This window comes from Podarcis bocagei (genome assembly GCF_964188305.1).
Source record: "Podarcis bocagei genome assembly, chromosome: 1".
In the NCBI taxonomy this organism is placed as follows: Eukaryota; Metazoa; Chordata; class Lepidosauria; order Squamata; family Lacertidae; genus Podarcis; species Podarcis bocagei.
Genome location: NC_138125.1, coordinates 120,227,588 through 120,245,430, shown reverse-complemented (window position 1 = coordinate 120,245,430; position 17,843 = coordinate 120,227,588). Strand labels below are relative to the sequence as shown.

At 45.3% G+C, this 17,843-nt stretch overlaps 1 protein-coding gene and 1 long non-coding RNA gene across 3 annotated transcripts in view; one reads left to right on the top strand and one right to left on the bottom strand.

Annotated features, from left to right (window-relative positions):
* Window positions 1-10,274, bottom strand: part of SP3 (Sp3 transcription factor) — a gene marked incomplete at its 5' end in the record, with an annotated part of 25,083 nt that extends 14,809 nt beyond the window's left edge. Inside the window, 3 exons of one of the 2 annotated variants that reach the window (XM_081164355.1) lie at window positions 8,854-8,958; window positions 9,194-9,354; window positions 9,848-10,274. In XM_081164355.1, coding sequence (XP_081020481.1) covers window positions 8,854-8,958; window positions 9,194-9,354; window positions 9,848-9,854 — 273 coding nt within the window. Of the gene's footprint in view, window positions 1-8,853; window positions 8,959-9,193; window positions 9,365-9,847 lie in introns of those variants that run through there. The other variant, XM_081164354.1, reaches the window with a different exon arrangement.
* LOC308581803 lies at window positions 8,814-17,843 on the top strand. Its single transcript, XR_014005293.1, has 2 exons — window positions 8,814-8,920; window positions 16,528-17,843. It is a non-coding gene; the product is annotated as an uncharacterized lncRNA (long non-coding RNA).

Genomic DNA, 17,843 nt, shown 5'->3' with positions numbered 1-17,843 from the left:
TGTAGTTCTATTTTTAGAAAGCAAAATGCGGCGCCTTCTGTGCCCTGGCTGGCCCAAGCCCAGCAAGGCTTAGGAAGTGGCAGTTTTTCTGTCAGACACCCAACCACACCACTCACCAGGATTGCTCTGCCCAATGTTTCATGGAGAACATGTGCAGATCAGCACTAGAAGGTGGTAATAATTCATTTTGGAGATTATGGAAAAGGAGTACTAAATTAATTCGTGACAGACAGAAAGCATTTACCACGTGCTATCATTTCGGCTTGAAAGATACTTAACCTTCTCTACTTAAACAGCAGCAGTGAGACTACAACATAACACTTTTCCAAGCATCCCCGCGGCATTGTGGAATGTTGTCCTGACTTGGATCCTAGCTGATCAGATGTCTTAAATCATTTTAGCTGCTTTTCTTGTCTTCCCAATGCGCGCTTTAGAAGTTAAGGAGGTTTGAGATAATACAATCAAACTGTTTGATTGCAAAATCAAAAAAAGCTTAGGCAAAGTAATAGCGAAGGAAAAAACAAACAAGTTTAGCACAATAGATCTAAAGCTTAGTTACATTGCTACAGCATCCTAATAAATAGCTGCTGTATTCATTAGAATGCTAAGTACTCCAAGAACAGATTCAGAAGCAGCAGCAGCTGCAACTCAACCACTGAAGTGCTTCGAAGGACAGGGTGTTTTTTTCGGTTGCGGCACCTACCCTAGACCCTTGCAGAGTGAGGCCCATCAGGCCCTATTGTGGCACTGCTCCAAAAGGAGAATGAAGACCTGACATTTTTTAAAGGCCTCTGGTTAATTGTGAACTTTTTGATGGCTCAGTTATTTTTGTGCTGTTAAGATTCCTTAAATTACTTTGCACATTAATATTAATTTCAGTGAATAAGGAAGGGAGGTTGGGTTTCATTCTGTTTTTACTGGAGAAGTAGGTGAGATAGAATTGTTTAAAAGGATGTCGTAGAAAACAGACGACGCTAAATTTTCAAAGGCCCAAGTCTCCACTGTAATGAACTATTAAAGTTCACATTACAAACGATCCATTTCAGATCATTTTCCGAAAAGGATTGGCAATGGACAAGACTGGAAATAATAACAAACCATTTCTGGTCTTAGCCATCTGCCACATACTTGTTTCTTTAAATTCAGTATGCTTCTCTTCCTCAGCCCCCAGTCAGAAGGCGGGCCTCTCCTTTATAAGGGCCCCTTCCTGCACATTATTAGGTTGTCCTTTTTTTATACTTCATGCACCGACAACAAAAGTCAAGAAAGGGACATGTGCTTGAACAGGGAATCTGCTCTCTCTCTCTCTCTCTCTCTCTCGTGCTCCTTACAAGATTTCAAACATCCCAGGGACACCCTGTGCTCCAAGGAGCAGAATGGCACTTCCTTGCGCTCAGCAGCAGCCATAACGCAATGGTTTCATCATAGCTAAGCAGAATAAAGCAAAACTGTAGAGTGCTGTGATATCAGAACACTCCAGCTAGTCACACATCTTCCAAGACTCCTTGGATCTTCTCAAGTGTCTTTAATGCTACATCAAACATCGGATATGGCTACCAACCCACTGTATCTTAAAAGTATGAAATGTCTCAATATTTTTCAGCAGATGAATAAACAACGAATCAGTTCTCACACTGGTGAGATACAAGTCCCAAGGACTTCCTGTCACAAAGGATCTGGTCGCATGCCTCTTACCCAGGCATAGGCAAACTCGGCCCTCCAGATGTTTTGGGACTACAACTCCCATCATCCCTAGCTAACAGGACCAGTGGTCAGGGATGATGGGAATTGTAGTCTCAAAACATCTGGAGGGCCGAGTTTGCCTATGCCTGCTCTTACCAATCTCAACGTTCTGACGAATTGTTTTCCAAAAGTCAAAGTATAAAATAACGGAAAAGAACCAGTCAGTCAGGGACAGGCATCTTACAGCAAAGCATTTGCTGCCACTTCTGAACACAAGGAATTGTCCTTCATTCCAACTACAGTTAAACAAACTAGGATGAATCCTTGGAAATAATCCTGGTTTTCTTTCAACTAACTAGTCCTCAAAGACCGGACCCTGCTGTGGTCAAAGGTGAATCTGAAAGCTTTAATTCTTCGCCTCTTCTCATGTGAAGGAAGACAGAGGCGTGTGTGAACCTGGGAGTCACCATAGCATGCTCAAGCAAACATCTGAACCAGGCCAATAAAAGTAATTTATGTTAAGCTCAGTTAATTTGGAGTGCAACTGGACTTTGTTCGTGCATCTTTTTAAGCGGTGGAGCGCTAAGAAAAAATAACTTCAAAAAGAAAAGTGAGAAGCCATTCTTTTTGGAACTTAAGTTTTGAAAACTTATTTCCAGATATTTTATAGTTTAAACAGCTTCTAAACAAATTGTTTCTACGGTGTTAAACAACTTTTATCTATTTCAGACTAACCACCAAGGCATGAATAACTATTTTCAAACCAAATTCAAGAATTTCAGCTGTATTAAGAATATTTAAAAACTCATAAGAGCCCCCCCCCCATTTTTTTCAAGGATTAATTCAACCATTGGTCTTACATGAGATGAAAAGCACTCACTACATTTACACAGTACCTACTTGGGGTTATGTTTACACTACAAGCAACCCTCATTTTGCACAGGGGTTACGTTCTGGACCCCAGCAAGCATCAGCAGGGCCTGCATAAAGTGTTCCTTTCTGTCCCTTTAGGGACGTTTTAGTGATATTTTCAGGTCAATTCCGGGTTCAGTGCTTTACGCGCATGATCACGTGTAAATAGGTTGTTGCCTGTACTCAGATTTCTGATTCTTAAGTCTACCAGAGATACCAGCAGTCAGATTTAAGTTACCTACAGCTCCTTATGACAATACGTAATTAAAATGCCTACAAAATGCCTACATATTGCCACTATATAATTGGGATGTGTACAAAGTATTGCATTATTACAGTGCGCCGTAAACATCATTAGATTTAACCTCAATACTGAATATATTTAATTAGAAGTAAATCCCACCAAGTTAAACAGAACTTAACTTCCCGGTTAAGTGTTCTTCAAATCACAAGCACAGGGAGCTATTTATATAAACACATTAGTTTCTCTTATAGTTATGGTATACAAATGCTACACCAGTACACTTATAATATTTCCAGTTCATAAAAATATTGTCTTTCCCCCTAACATCAACAAGTCCTACTTCTGAAGATTATTCAGTTTCAGAAACATAATATTGATTTCTAAAACTTCGCTGATGTTATTATTGCTACCATCGCTCAAGCTTTTGCTTATATTTTCAGTGGAACATTATCTATTCAAACAAGCAGGAGGGCAGCCTACGCAATTACAGCAAAAAGCTCATCACGGGTTTCAAGAAAGGCTATGCACCTATGTAAAAGTTGGCATTTATTACACAGTGAAGCAGTTCTGTATCAATATAAGATCCGTATTAAATCTTCTATAATTTGGGATCCTGCAAGGCATTTCGAGAATCAATTATTAGGAAATCCCCTGCTCCCGACTGTACAATAGCACAAGACAGCTAGGCTCCAGGGCAGCAGGAATACTCTCGTGCAAAACCTCATACAGCATTATTACTGACGCTCAGGGCCAAGTGAGCAGGAGGCACAATGTTCATCAAGTCTTGAAACACGAGCAAAAAGTGCCCTCCCTTCGCCACATGAGCTTTTTTCTCCCTCATTCCAGATACTTCAAGCCGCAGAGCTTTCCCCCTTGTCTTAGTTAACCCACCCACCCCGACACAAGATAATCCTTTTAGTTTATTGCATCCTAGGACACGGGGGAAGTGAAGCTGCAAGATTCACACCTCACCATTTTTCTTTTGGGAAGTCCCCCCACAGCATGTAGAAACTCTTACCTTGTCTCTTTATGGATCCTTCTTCTGAAGCCTACTTGGTGCCCTGGGGCAACCAGTCTTCTCTTAGAAGGAATAAGGTGGGGCCGAGATGATGAATTTGGAAATCCCCTTTCAGCTTTCATCTAGCCCTGCAGTTTACCACCACAGTACAATGCAATTTTTCTATTGAACTGACTGCTGAAGCTCAGGGTTAGGTGAGCGGGCATGGCAAATACATGCCATGAGGAACATGTTCCCTGTCCCCAACTGCCTCCTCCAGTTAATTTTTTTTTTTTTTTTAATGTTTGATGTCTTACTGTGTTTTAATTTGTTGAAAGCTGCCAAGAGTGGCTTGGGTAAGCCAGTCAGATGCACGGCCCATACATTTATTATTTATTTGTTCTAGATACAGGTAGGCAGCCTGTTGGTCTGACGCAGTCGAAATATATTTTTTAAAAATTAAAAAATTGTCCAACAGCACCTTAGAGACCAACTAAGTTTGTTCTCGGTATAAGCTTTCATGTGCATGCACTATTCTTCAGATACCGAGAACAAACTTAGTTGGTCTCTAAGGTGCTACTGGACATATATATATATATATATATATATATATATATATATATATATATTTGTTGTTGTTACACTATTATATGTTAGTAGCTCAAACAGGCCAGTTCTGTCCCCTCCTTCCTATCACCCCCACCCCAATTCAGCTGACACCCACAGCACAATTTTAGCCCTGGTTATCTGGCTGTTTTGTTTCCATCCCTCCTTTAAATGTACAAAATCATTTGGTTCAGCAGATCTGGAAAGTCCTGCAAATATGCACAAGCCAGAACACTGTTTGTGGATGTTGCCATTTCACTGCCAATCTGATAGGAATGGGACCACTACGTTCACCATTTATTTTTTTAAAAAAGTAGAACTACAGTCAGGAACACCTAACAGTGCTGTTTGGTGATCAGTTCTGTTATTTACGCACCTTCTGAAAGCTCCTCTTGCTGTGTTATGTACTACTCAGGAACAAGGATGGCTGTCAGCCCCAGCCTCTTAACACGGGAGGTGAGTTGGTTGCTGGAGAAAGACTCATTTCTTCCTTACTCAATGCTATGTCTCCATGTAGCACAGAAGGAACATTTACGACATAGGGCACATACTCCCCAGCCGTTATCCCTACCCACTTCTGAGATGCTGTATGTTGTTCCAGACTCAGATAGCTCCTGCTCTCCCAGTTACCACCCTCAGCATGGCCAACCATGTTTTTTTTTTTTTGGGGGGGGGTTATTTACAACCTTGTATTGTTGTGAATAGCCAAGGAAACCCATAAGCATGCGGAAACCCCCACTATGCGTGTGAATTGCTGCCAAATATTTAGATGCAGGGCCACAAAGTTCAGTATTCGGAAGGATGGTAGTGATGCAATCCCAGGGGAATCGGTAGAGATCCTGGAGGTTCAAAAAGGTTGTACTCTTTTGCAGAACTGGCAGAGAGACCTATGTAGAGATAATGTTTAAAATGGGGCAATAATTTGGGCTTGCTATATTCAGAACAAATTTCCAATTTGCTATTGTTTGACCAATTCAGATACAGCAACTGGCCTTGTTCGCATGCCACATGAAACCACCGATTAAAACAAGGTGCAGTTAATAGCAATACTCTCTCATTCCTGATGCCATGCCAGAGATAAGCCAGAGTCTTAGGCTGACATGCCATCTAAACCACTAGAAACAAACAAGGTTTGTCCTTGGTTCTGGGAAAACAAATCATAAAAGAAATTACAGATGATGCAACGAATCAGACTTGGCTTATTTTGTCTGTGGTGCATATCCAGCACTGGGAAAGAAATACCATGGGAACTTTTGAGTAGCAGGCACCAACACATTTCCCTTTCACATTAAATCATAACTTGTTTTCAACTATTGTGATGTGTTAACTAGGAATCAGAAGTGATCACAAATTCTGTTCACAATGGCCGACCTGCTGTGATACCTGAACTAGACTTTAGTGTAAAGCACACTCTACAAAATTAGTCCTAATTAAATGGCCCAGTAAGTCAGGGAAGGAAATATTAGCATTATATCTGCGGCAAAATTCTAAATTCTGGAAGACAATTCTCATAATTTAACTTCCTGTTAAATATCTGAAGTATGGCTAGACTATAGTAGTCTAATCCAGAAATCAACTTTGCAAGTTATTAGGGTGAGGTCTAAAGTAAACTGAATTTGGGAATGCAAATATTGTGACTTGATCCTTGCTGCATTGGAAAGTTTGATAAGAAGTTGGACATAATTTAAATCTTAATCTTAAAAGGCTTGGGGGGAACCCAGTTCCTTTTTCCAATTATTATAAATGCTGACAATTACTTTTAGCAACAACTCATTGTGGATGAGAGATTTGTGGTAGGTGGCTTGCTTTCTTATCTGAGTGTGTAAGAATGTGTTTGCAATTTCCCTTCCCATTCACAGGAGAATTCATTGATACCAGAGATGAGACACAAAGATGAGATCATTTTGTTGCTATTTAGTTAGCACTTTTACTTGCAATGATTCATTTCGTTAAGAAACATTCCATTAAATGCCATTAAGGAAGTATCTACTCTAGAAGATTCCTTTCAGGAAAATTCATGCCAATGCTTCTCTTCTCCAACTATTTTCATCTACTGCCATTATTTATATATTTGATATGTAGAAATACAATCAGAGGTCTCAGAATTACTAGTATTATGAAAAGCACAAGAGAACGCCATGTGTGATCAGCTACATCCTGGATTAGCTATAGTTGGAGAAAGGCACACTGAGAGAAATGGTTAGAAAAAGGGGTGGGAACCATAATTCTAGTCTGGATCCGAGGCCTCTCCTCTTTGGCCCTGCCTACCCCCAAATGGAAATTAGGCTAAGAAAAAAGCTCCTATTGGTGCCAAACTACCATTCAGAGAGGAGCTATTGAGTAAAAAGAGGTATTCCTTACCCATTTTTGGCTTTGGCCGTGACATACAGTCATTAAAAGGTACCAAACCAATTACCACCAAGGAAATGTGGCTGTCAACATAAAAAGGACGCCCACCACTGATTTAAACCATTTATCCAAACATATAAATATTTGCAGGGAACCATAACATTTTGTGGAAAGGTCTTTTTCATTTGTGCTCTTTTTCACTCTCCTTTTTTTCTGTCTCTGTCTCACATGCCTGCTTCTTGCCTGCCCACATTTCCTGTAGCCAATTCCCAATTACCTTTTAAAAGCTCATCCCATTTATAAGGCTAAACCATTATCAAAATAAGTGTTTTAACGTTACCTGAGTGCCATTTTAGATCCTGTTTTAATAAATTTATTGTAGGATGGAGAATGTGAAAACCTTGCTTCAGGCTCTCTGAGAACCAGAGACTACATTGCTGCATTATTTTTCCTTTGCGTCACACATTTGGAAGGACACAGATGAGCAAGTTAAAATTTGGCTCTATTCCAGGCTCTGACACTAACTCACTGAGGCTGTGGACAAGTGATTAGCTTCAACTACATCTTAGCTTCCTGGTGTGCAATGAAGATAATAAATACTTTTCGTTCTGCTGTGTGAGGCTACATTCCTTAATCCACTCACATGGCTTTTAAATGCCACTGAAATTGACAGGGCTCATAAGCACTCAAAGGGGCCACAGAAGCATACATTAAAATTAAGAAGGGGCCATCAGATGCCAAATAACCTAGTTCAAGTTATCTAAGATGACACTGGAACAGTGTATGACTGCGAATGTTTACTCAATAGTCCCGCTGAATTCAAAGGGACTTATGCACATGTATGCAAAGGACTGAATTCAAACAGTCACTGAAGCTAATGAAGGTTCTCCCATGCTATCCACATACAGCTACCTAATCACTCTATTCCCCTCTGCCGCAATACTCATTTCCTATTCACACCATAAACACTATCTAGAGAACAACCAGGAAGCCACAGAAAAGATGAAGATTTTCATTCGGCATCAAACATACAATTCCCTATATCACCCACGTACAGACGCGGTCGAAATTAAAGAGAGTATCCATTTCTGGCAAACCCATGGAATCAAATCTGAAAGGTTAACGTAAAATGCCAAATCACCCCACCACTTAAAACTTGCATTTCAATTAACCCCCCCACACACACCTTCAAACCTGCTCCTTTTTAACAGCAAAGCACTGACATGTTGTTTTCCGTCACATCCTATTCCTAGCAGGCACCTCTAAAAACTAGTCAGGGTATTTACCGGGCAGATAACACACAAGGAAAGAAAGCAAAGTGGTGGTGGTTTGAGTGTCAAAACTTCCCTTTTTCACACACACACACACAAAAACACTGATCTGCAGTGTACTGTTAACTGCGCCCAGAAACAGCGTTCAAAATAGCTCGCTTCCGCTAGGGAGTACAGGCTGCCTTTTCTTTTCTCCTTTCCCCCCCCCCTTCCCTCCAACCAGCCATTTTGCCCTTAAAGTGTCTTCTCGCTTCCTCCTCTCCTTCAACCCAGCCTACATTTTGTGCTGCTGCGGGGTTCTGGGGTGACAGCTGACATTCAGGAGCAGGAAGGGGGGTGGGGTGGAAAGCCCAGATAGACCTCCCTTTGCCTTGGGGTGGGGAGGAGGAGGGGTGAGCGGGAGAAACCAAAGCTTCCCGCCTCTCTGCCTGCCTGCCCCCCCACCGCCGCCCCGTCAAGCCCCGTTTGAAGATGCAACGAGAGGCGCCGCGGCATTCAGAGGCTCGAGGGGATGTCCCGGTGCCGCCTCCTCCTCCTCCTCTCCCCCCACCCACCCCAGGGAGCCCGCCCGCCCGCCCGGCTCCTCCCGGAGAGGCAGGGGAGCTCGGGGACCCCCTCTCCCCGGCAGGTCGGCCTTGCGATCGTCCCTCCCCCGGGCGGGCGGGCAGTGCTCTGCGGTGTCTCTCCGCGTCCCTCCCCCCGGGCGGGCGGTCGGTCTGCGGCGTCTCTGCCTCTCTCTCCCCCCCCCCTTCTCCGGCAGGCCGTGCGAGCGCGGCGGGGCGGGCACTTACCGCTCCGGCAGGCGGAGAAGCGTCGTCGTCGTCGTCCTCCGGCGACGGCGGCCCGATCTTGCTGCAGGTAGCCGCCAAGAGCGCCAGCGGCGACGGCTGGGTGTCCTGGGGTGGGGTGAGGGGGGGGGAGCGGGAGACAGGCGGCGGGAGAGGTGGGTTAGCGCGGGGCGCGTCTCCGTCGGTCCCCTTCCCTCCGCCCGCGCAGCAGCAGCAGCGGCGCCGCCGCAGCCACCGAAACCCCGCGCTCGCGACGTGTCACCGCCGGGGGGGTGGGGAGGAGGGGGGAAAGAAGGGCTCCGGGCCCGAAGCCTGCTGCTTCACCCGCCCTCCCGCCTCTCACCTGCGGGGTGCCCGACTCGTCCGAGGCGTCGGCCGAAGCCGCTGCAGAGCCGCCGTTCCCGTGCTGCAGATATTCGCCGTGGGGGCCGCCGCCGCTGTTGCTGCCGCTGCTGTCCACGTCCAAGGCAGCCATTTCCTCTTGTTTCACGGGCTTCTCCGGAGCTGCGCGCATAACCGGGGGGGGGAGTAGTTGGAGAAGGGGGGGTTAGGAAAAAAAAAAGATAGGCCGGGTTGTTTGGTGGTGCGGGGGGGTTGGAAGGAGAAGTTGGGCGGTGGGGGGGGGGAGGCGGAGAGAATCGGTCCGAGGGGGGAGGGGAGGAGAGTCACTGGCGGGCGCGCTCGCCCCCTCCCTTCCCCATCACCCCGGCGCTTGCTCGCTCGCTGGCTCGCTCCCTCCCGCGCAAGGCGAGCCCGCCCTGCTTTCCCTCCGCTCCCCTCCCTCTGTTCCCTCCTCCTCCTCCTCCCTCCCTCCGCGCCGCTGCCGCCGTCCCTGCTGCCCCTGCCCCTCTTTTCTCCCTCCTCCCCCTGGCTCTGCTCCTCCTGCTCAGCCAGTGCCGCTCCAGCCACACTCGCAGGCAGACACGCGCGGCGGCGGACGAGCAGCAACCGAGGCGGCGGCGGCGGCGGCTCCCCAACAACAAGGCCCCGTACGTACCGGTCATGGCGGGAGGACGAGCGAGCGACTTGGCAGGCGAGGAGGGAAGGGAGGAAGGAAGGAAAAGCGCTGGCTTGAACCCCGCTGGTCTCTGGCGCGCAGGCCCCGCTGGCGGCCGCTGCCGCTGCTACGGCTAGGCAGCTGCCGCCGCTGCTGCTGCTGCTGTCGCCACCGCCGGGGACATGCTTATTGTGCGCGCGGGGTTGAAGCGGCGGCGGCGGAGGTGGTTCTGCTGGTGGTGGTGGAGGAGGAGGAGGCGGCGGCCTGGCTCCCACTCCGGGGTCCCCCCCCCCACTTGTTTTGATTGACGGTGCGAGGAAGCCGAAAGGTGGAGCTTGGAGCAAAAGGGAAGAGGGGGCCCGGCCGACACCGCCAGCACCACCACTACTACCGCCGCCTTGCGCGCGCGCGCCCGCCCGCCCTGAGAGCTGGCCCGGAACTCCCGCCTCCCCCCCTCCACTTTGCTCTCGCGGCGTTCCATGCAGCTCATTGGCTGCGACGCCGCGCGGCCCGCGCTCTCACTGGCCCTCGCCTCTTGTCGCTCAGCCCGCTTGCGGGAGCGGCCCCCGCTCCCCTCCTCCCCCTCCCTTGCCGAGGTGGCTTCCTGTTTGCCAGGGTTTGTGTGAGAGACAATGAGCGAGGCCTTGCTCGGGTGGGCTCGGGCTGAGGTGGGGGGGGGGGGAGAGCCAGGCCGCGGCGGCCGCCTAAACCGGCGGTTGGAAGGGCCGCGTCAGGGCTGTTGGCCTTTTCCCTCATGAGAGAGCTTCGCTTTATAAAGCGCTTGAGGCCTGCTCCCCTCAGAGCGGTTCTCTCCTCGGGCCCTGCTCGATTTCCGTGGGAGACTCGGCAGGGTTTGAATTCTCCCTCGTTCCGGCTGCCACTCAGCGTTTTGTGACAGTGGCTCTAGGGAGGAGGAGGAGGAGGAGGGAAAGTTGGAGGCTGCGCTTATGGACCGAAAACAAAACCACCCCCTCCCCCCAAAAAATCTCCAGTTAAAATGTCGGCGCGCTGCGGGCCAATCAGGCCTCGCTTGCGAATGTTTTGAAGGCCTTGAAGTGCCAGACCCGGGCCTTGTGCCTACGTGTTAATGTCATCTGTTAACTTTTTTCCAGAAGCGGGTTTCTTTTTAAAAAATATTTCAGGCCTTAGTCCCCACGAGCTAAAAGGACATTGATTTCCAGTATTTAGTCTCTGGTTAAGAGTTTTGAATATGAATGGGGCTTCGTCTTGGCGAATGATGAGCTTAGTAAAACACTTGAGTTTTAAAATTATAAACAGTTGAGCATCTCTAATTTCTCTCTCCATGGTTTTAAATAATCAGCTTTTACATTGCTTACTGTGAGTTCATAGAGCAACATAAAAAAAAATACTGCTTAAAGCACAAAAGCAGTAAATCCACATTTCTCAGTGGCAAAACTGCCGTGATTATAGTGAAATTCCTTCCAGTAGCACCTTAGAGACCAACTAAGTTTGTTATTGGTATGAGCTTTTGTGTGCATGCACACTTCTTTAGATACCTTTGTTTTTATTTTGACTACGGCAGACCAACACAGCTACCTACCTGCAACTGTGATTATAATGGTTCTGAATTGTTCCTGAAGAAAGCAATTCCATCTCCCACTGAGATCAATGGCGAAATATCCATTGATTTAATTCTAATGGATCGGGCGCTAATCCTCAAGCATTTCTTGAATTAGGATCTGTATAAATTTGTCAAAATTACATGGATGGTTTTTTTAGATGTGTTTTGGATTTTTGTTATTCATATGTGTCACACCAAAATGCACTTCAACTATAAATAGCATAGGGATTGTTTTGTATATTTTTGCGTAGATCCCTTGTTGAGTTTGAGGTTGGCTTGAAGGCAGTGTTGAACTCTTGAAGACATGCGTTCTGATACTGTCCATGTTTGCTAAGAATTAACTGATACTGTTAAGTGGTGCTTACTTTCTAGTAAGTGTACTCACAGGATTCCAGCAGCTATTTTACTTTGGGGTGGGGGACTTCAGCATACAATCTGTGGTTAGTTCAGGACTTTTTAACATCTTAGTGAAAAGCATTTAGTGAGCATAATAACTGACACAGCACATGATGGGAATAAGTTGGATTCTATATGTTATGAAATACAGTGTTCATCAGACGTAGAAATTGCCAGGATTTGGTCATTATGTTCTAAGTGTAGGTACAATAGACCAATATACATGAGACTTCCTCCTTTTCTATGTCTATTTGTGGCTGGCCAAGAATGGATGGTGTTCATGTTATCAGATGGTGTGCAGCTATAAAACTGATCAAAGCAAAATAATTTTTCTGTTTCAGTTTTGGATTACTTTCAGTTAAGGCAAGGGAATAGTCATGAATTCATCCATATTTAAAATATTGCATATTTTCATTTTAAAGCACAAGCGAGTTTCCCCCTTATTTTGGTTGTGGGTGCAAGAAAGCTGAAATGAGACTTGCAGCAGAAGAGGGAGATCTGGCTTGACATCACCATCACCACAACTACCTCCACCTTGCCTATCAGCTCAGACTCCGCCCCCTCCGCTCCTAGCGACTCATTGGCTGCAGTGCTCTGTGGCCTAGACACTTTCTGCCTCAAGCCAACAGGAAACCATGTAAATGAATAATGTGAGGTTTTTTGTACCCCTGAACATATTGCATTAACCCATTATCCTGACTTAATAATAATGTAAACATGAAAATTAATTCTGATTTATGAGACATTTGGGGCAGCTAATGTGAAAGTAGCTGTTGGGCACTGTTCACTGAACCCCAGTTCATCAGTGAAAGGGAACCGTGGACACACACAGCTTCAGAGGTTAGATGTAGTAACTACTCTCAGCAGAGGGAATACAGAAATCAAAAGCTTGCAACCAATTCAAAACACTGAAAATCTTTCCTAAAAAGGGTTGTCTTGGTAATATGGCGAACTGCCATTAGGGAAGAAGCAAGGCCAGCCTTGGGAGGGATCAGTTCAGGCCGCAGTAGCGAGAAAGGCCTTTTCTCTTATCCCAACCAGATGTGTTTTCAGGAGACGGAAGAGGGCTTCCATTGATAGTTCTTAATATGTGGGAAAGGTTGTGTGGGAGAAGATGGTCCTTCAGATAGCATGTTCACAAACAGTAATGGTTAATGGATGTTTTTACAATCTTTGAAACTGCCAAGAAAAATATTGTCCCTGGAATATATAAATAACTGTAAGCAAACAGGGTCATGTTTGCCCCAGTTTGTTCTTTTAGATAGAACTTCTTCAAGTTTGATAAAACGTCATGGATTCTATTTTTAATGAAGAGTGAGAGTAGATTTGAATGTGTCTCTTTGTATTATGTTTTCTAGGGGACACTATATATATATATATATATATATATATATATATATATATATACACACACACACACACACACACACACACACACACACAGTGGACCCTCTGGATACGAATTAAATTTGTTCCGGGGGTCCGTACTTAACCTGAAAAGTCTGTAACTGGAGGCGCTGCTTCTGCGCACACACGCAGCATGATGAGCACTTTTGCACATGCGTGCGCGGTGAAACCCAAAAGTATACACTTCCAGGTTTGCCGCGTTCGCAACCCGAAAGTTACATATCCAGAGCAGTATGTAACTCTGTGTGTGTGTGTGTGTGTGTGTGTGTGTGTGTGTGTGGTGTTGTTGTTTAGTCATGTCCAACTCTTTGTGACCCCATGGACCAGAGCACGCCAGGCACTCCTGTCTTCCACTGCCTCCCACAGTTTGGTCAAACTCATGTTAGTAGCTTCGAGAACACTGTCCAACCATCTCGTCCTCTGTTGTCCCCTTCTCCTTGTGCCCTCAATCTTTTCCAACATCAGGGTCTTTTCCAGGGAGACTTCTCTTCTCATGAGGTAGCCAAAATATTGGAGCCTCAGCTTCAGGATCTGTCTTTCCAGTAAGCACTCAGGGTTGATTTCCTTAAGAAATATTATATTATATATTATTATATTATATATTATTACATTATATTATGTGTCCCCCAGAAAACATAATACGTACAAAGAGACATATTCAAATATATATACACACACATGCTCAAAATATCTGATTAAATGGAAAATGGCTTTAATATTTTTTTTATTGCCTTTCATCTATCCTGTTAAAGTTTTTAGTATAGTGCCTGTCTGACTGCAAATCTGTCTACGCTACTGTGCAATGGTATTGTGTTACACACCACCTAGATAAAGCTGTCAAACTTGTGTTTTGAATACATTTTCAGGATTTGATGAGTAGGGCTTTTCAAATGGGGTTGAGACTCTGCATGTCTGGTGCATGCATACACTTTCAACACAGGAGCAACAGTTTTCAAAGGTTGCTTATAGTGATACACACTCTATACATGTATAATGTTGAGAACCACAGTCATTTGCAGATATCAAACAAACACCAAAGAACAAATTAAACTCCAGATCAGAGAAAAGGTCCAACAATGACATGAAAGCGGAGTTCAATTTTTATTTAACCAACTGAACCCTAGGCCTAGCCTGTGCTGTGGTATAGAATAATACGGAGCCATTAAAACACTTGAGCTTTGAGTGCAGCTTTCAGTACAGTGATAGATGTCACTGGCAATTCATGGTATCTGTTTCATATGTATTTTTACAGCCATCCCTATAGTAAAGTTTCATTGTGGTTTACATGAAAAGAGCCTGCTACATCAGGCACATGGCTCACTTAGTCCAGCATCCTGTTTTCACAGTGCAAACCAGAGGCATGTGGAAAGCATGCAAGCAGGGCATGAACACAGCAGCACTCTGCCCATTTAGGACTAAAGGCAAAGAGTATTCAGAAGTGGAACACAGCTATTGTGACTACTAGCCAACGATGAGCTTTATCCTCCATGAATTTGTCTAATCCTCTTTTAAAGCCATCCAAGTTGGTGGCTCCCCATTTATAGAAGGTTCTCCCCAGGGAAATTCTGCTAGTGCCTTTATTATGCACATTTAGGTGCCAGGCTATAACGTTCCTCTTCAGCCTGGCTGATTAATACCCAATGCCCTTCTAAATGTGTTTGGGGAGGGGAGGGGCGTTCATTGGTTTGTGTCTTTAATGTTCTTGCTTTTCGTATGTATTTCGTATTTTTATGTTGGGAACCGTCCTGAGATGAAGGCGGGTATACAGATTTAATAAATGAAATAAAAATAACTGCTTTGGTAGTATTTGTAAATCTATATAAAGATTGTATGTTTATGTCAATTGTGGCAGAATAACAAAAGAATTTGATTTTTTTAAAGATAGGAATGGTTTGGTAGTACGTTAGGTGACAATGAAAGCTGAATAGTAAAGCCATGCCACCAGTTAAATGGGACAAAGGTCTGAAACCTAGTCCTTAGAGTGGAAAATTCATCAGCCATGCTGAAACTCCCTTTGCCCCGAAAAAAATAATAAGGAAAATTAGCTAGGTGGAAAATGTAAGATAGCAGACATTACCACATTTTCCCTTATCAAAGGCCCAGTAAGGTGTTTTTGATACCTTAAGTCAGTGTTTCCCAACCTGTGTTCCGCGGCACACTAGTGTGCCGCGAGACGTTGCCTGGTGTGCCGCGGGAAAAATTAAAAAAATCGAAAGATAGCTTCATATCCGGAGAGGCGGCCTTCAGGCGAGTTTTAATTTTAATTTTCCTTCTCCCACTTAATGCCCCACGCTCGCCCGAGCAGCTTGCAGTCCTCGGTAACCACGGCGACCCGAGGGAGGTGAGGGAACAGGGAAGTCGAGGGCGGCGGCGAGCCGCGATGACGTCAGTGGGCCGCGCCGCCTCACCCTGGCACGGTGTGAGAGCCCCGGCTAGTGGCGCGAGCTTCGGAATAAGTGGGATCCGCGTGCGCGAGACCGAGATCGCGGGTAAGGAGCTCAGCCCTGGGCAGGAGGAAGCGGGGCCGCGCGTGCGGGCCACATCCCCACAGAGAGCGAGCCTCCCCCGGCCCACCACTCCGGGCAGGTCCACTCGCATGAGGGGGTGGCGATGGCGACGGCCGGCAGCTTGCCTGCAATGCCATCCCTCGAGCAGGCGAGGAGCCCGGAGGCTACCAGATGCGAGTCCTCTTTCCCACCCTGCTCGGGAGTCCAGAGCACTTGGTCGCATTCAGGATCTAGAGTGGGGAAGCGGGGCTTGTGTCTGGGCTGGACACATTGGGCTGCCTGTGCCGCTCGACCTGCGGGGAGAAATCAGGGTGGGAGTCACGACCGTGAGGCAGGGCTGCCAAGTGTGGCAGAAGAGGACACGGCCGTCGCACCTGTCCTTAGGTAGGAGCTTCTTCCGTGTCGACCTGCTGCCCTAAAGTCTTGGCTTTTTTCTTGGCTTTTTGGCGGTTGGCACAGAAGGAAGGCAAGGGGGAGGGGGGGAAATTGAAACTTACACTTTCGTGCGTCCCTCCTGGCGTGACGCTGCGCGCTGACGTCACGGGGCTGTAATGGTGGTGTGCCTCGAGATTTTTTTCATGAAACTGTGCCTTTGCCCAAAAAAGGTTGGGAAACACTGCCTTAAGTAGAAGTAATTGTGATAAAGGAACCCATATTGTTTGACATTAAACATAAGTTGGCACTGTTAGATCCCCCAACATATTTTTTAAAAAAAGCTTTTATGGGTTATTGTGAATATATTTTACTTGAAACATTTGTAATTTTTTACTTTTTTACTTTTTTTACAGTGGCATGTGTAATGTACGCAAATCTCCCAGCAGCCAAACAATGCCAACCCCTGTACTGAAAGTAGTTCCAGGGGCTCGGCCAGAAAGAGGAGACGGGAAGACTTGATGCATGGCCTGTGTATATTAGTTGATGAAGAGTATAAGGATACCAGAAGTGCCTTTCACATAGACTTGTGGAATAAAATGAATGAAGAGTCAAGCACTGGAGCGCACTGTATAAATACGGAATTCGTATGAGAACGTGGATTGGGATAGTAGTCCGGAAGGTAATGTATTTTCACAAAATACGCAAGGCTACCTTTGCATCTAGAAGGAAGCTGGGTCAAGCTGTACGTAGGAACAAAAAAGAAGACAAAATGGTAGTGCCGTGTGCTGAGCAATGCAACAAAATTGTCGTAGTCCATCACCACTGACTCTGTATCAAGAACCAGATGTGATGCCCTTCATAATAAAAATGTATGTGTATTTAAGGTGCAAGGAACCCCAAGTCATGGCAATATTGTCTCTATATCACCAAGTGATTTAACTCCAGATGACAGCAATTCCAGAGGTTCCACAAATGTTTTTCAAGCATATTCATTATGGTGCATTTGGTTGAAAGACCCAATAATATTAGAGGGCTTTCTAAAATACTCTCAGGTTTCTTACAGGCTTTATTTATGGAACAAAATTAGCCACAATAAGGGAGGTGTTTCCAAACAAGCAACAAGTGGACAGTGATAAACAGTTATTCAACAGGGTTGCCATGTGTTTGCATGCTATTCCATTTACTGAAGCTGGGTTGATGTGACAAACACACATTGAAGCACAAAATAATTCAAAAGAACCCAAGGGCCTATGCAAACATATAACATAGCTCCGAAATACTGCTGTTAAAGGCTTTTGAAATGACTGTGATGATCCAAACAGATTATAACATGGACATCACTGGTGTTTTCCATCATTACTGGGAAGCAAATATCATTTCAGGCTCAAGTTTAAAACACTATTTTAGAGGTTTGGTAAGAATGTTATTATCTTGACAGAAACTGATTAGTTGACTCAGATACCCCTATATTGAGAGATCAGAAATAGCAAAGGAAAACATATTTTTCACCTAGCAAAATTTTCCTCAAGTTTTGGGGTGAGTCATCTTGGCCCAATATACTCTCCACCCATTTAAGGTACTAAAACAACCTTCAAAAACGCCTTTTCCTTTTGCTCAAAACAAGTACAAGCTGAAAGCTGTTTCAATGCACATGTTGGAGATCCTTACCACTTTGTATTGATACTACTGATGATACATTCTACTCAATAAAATTATATTTTTATACTTA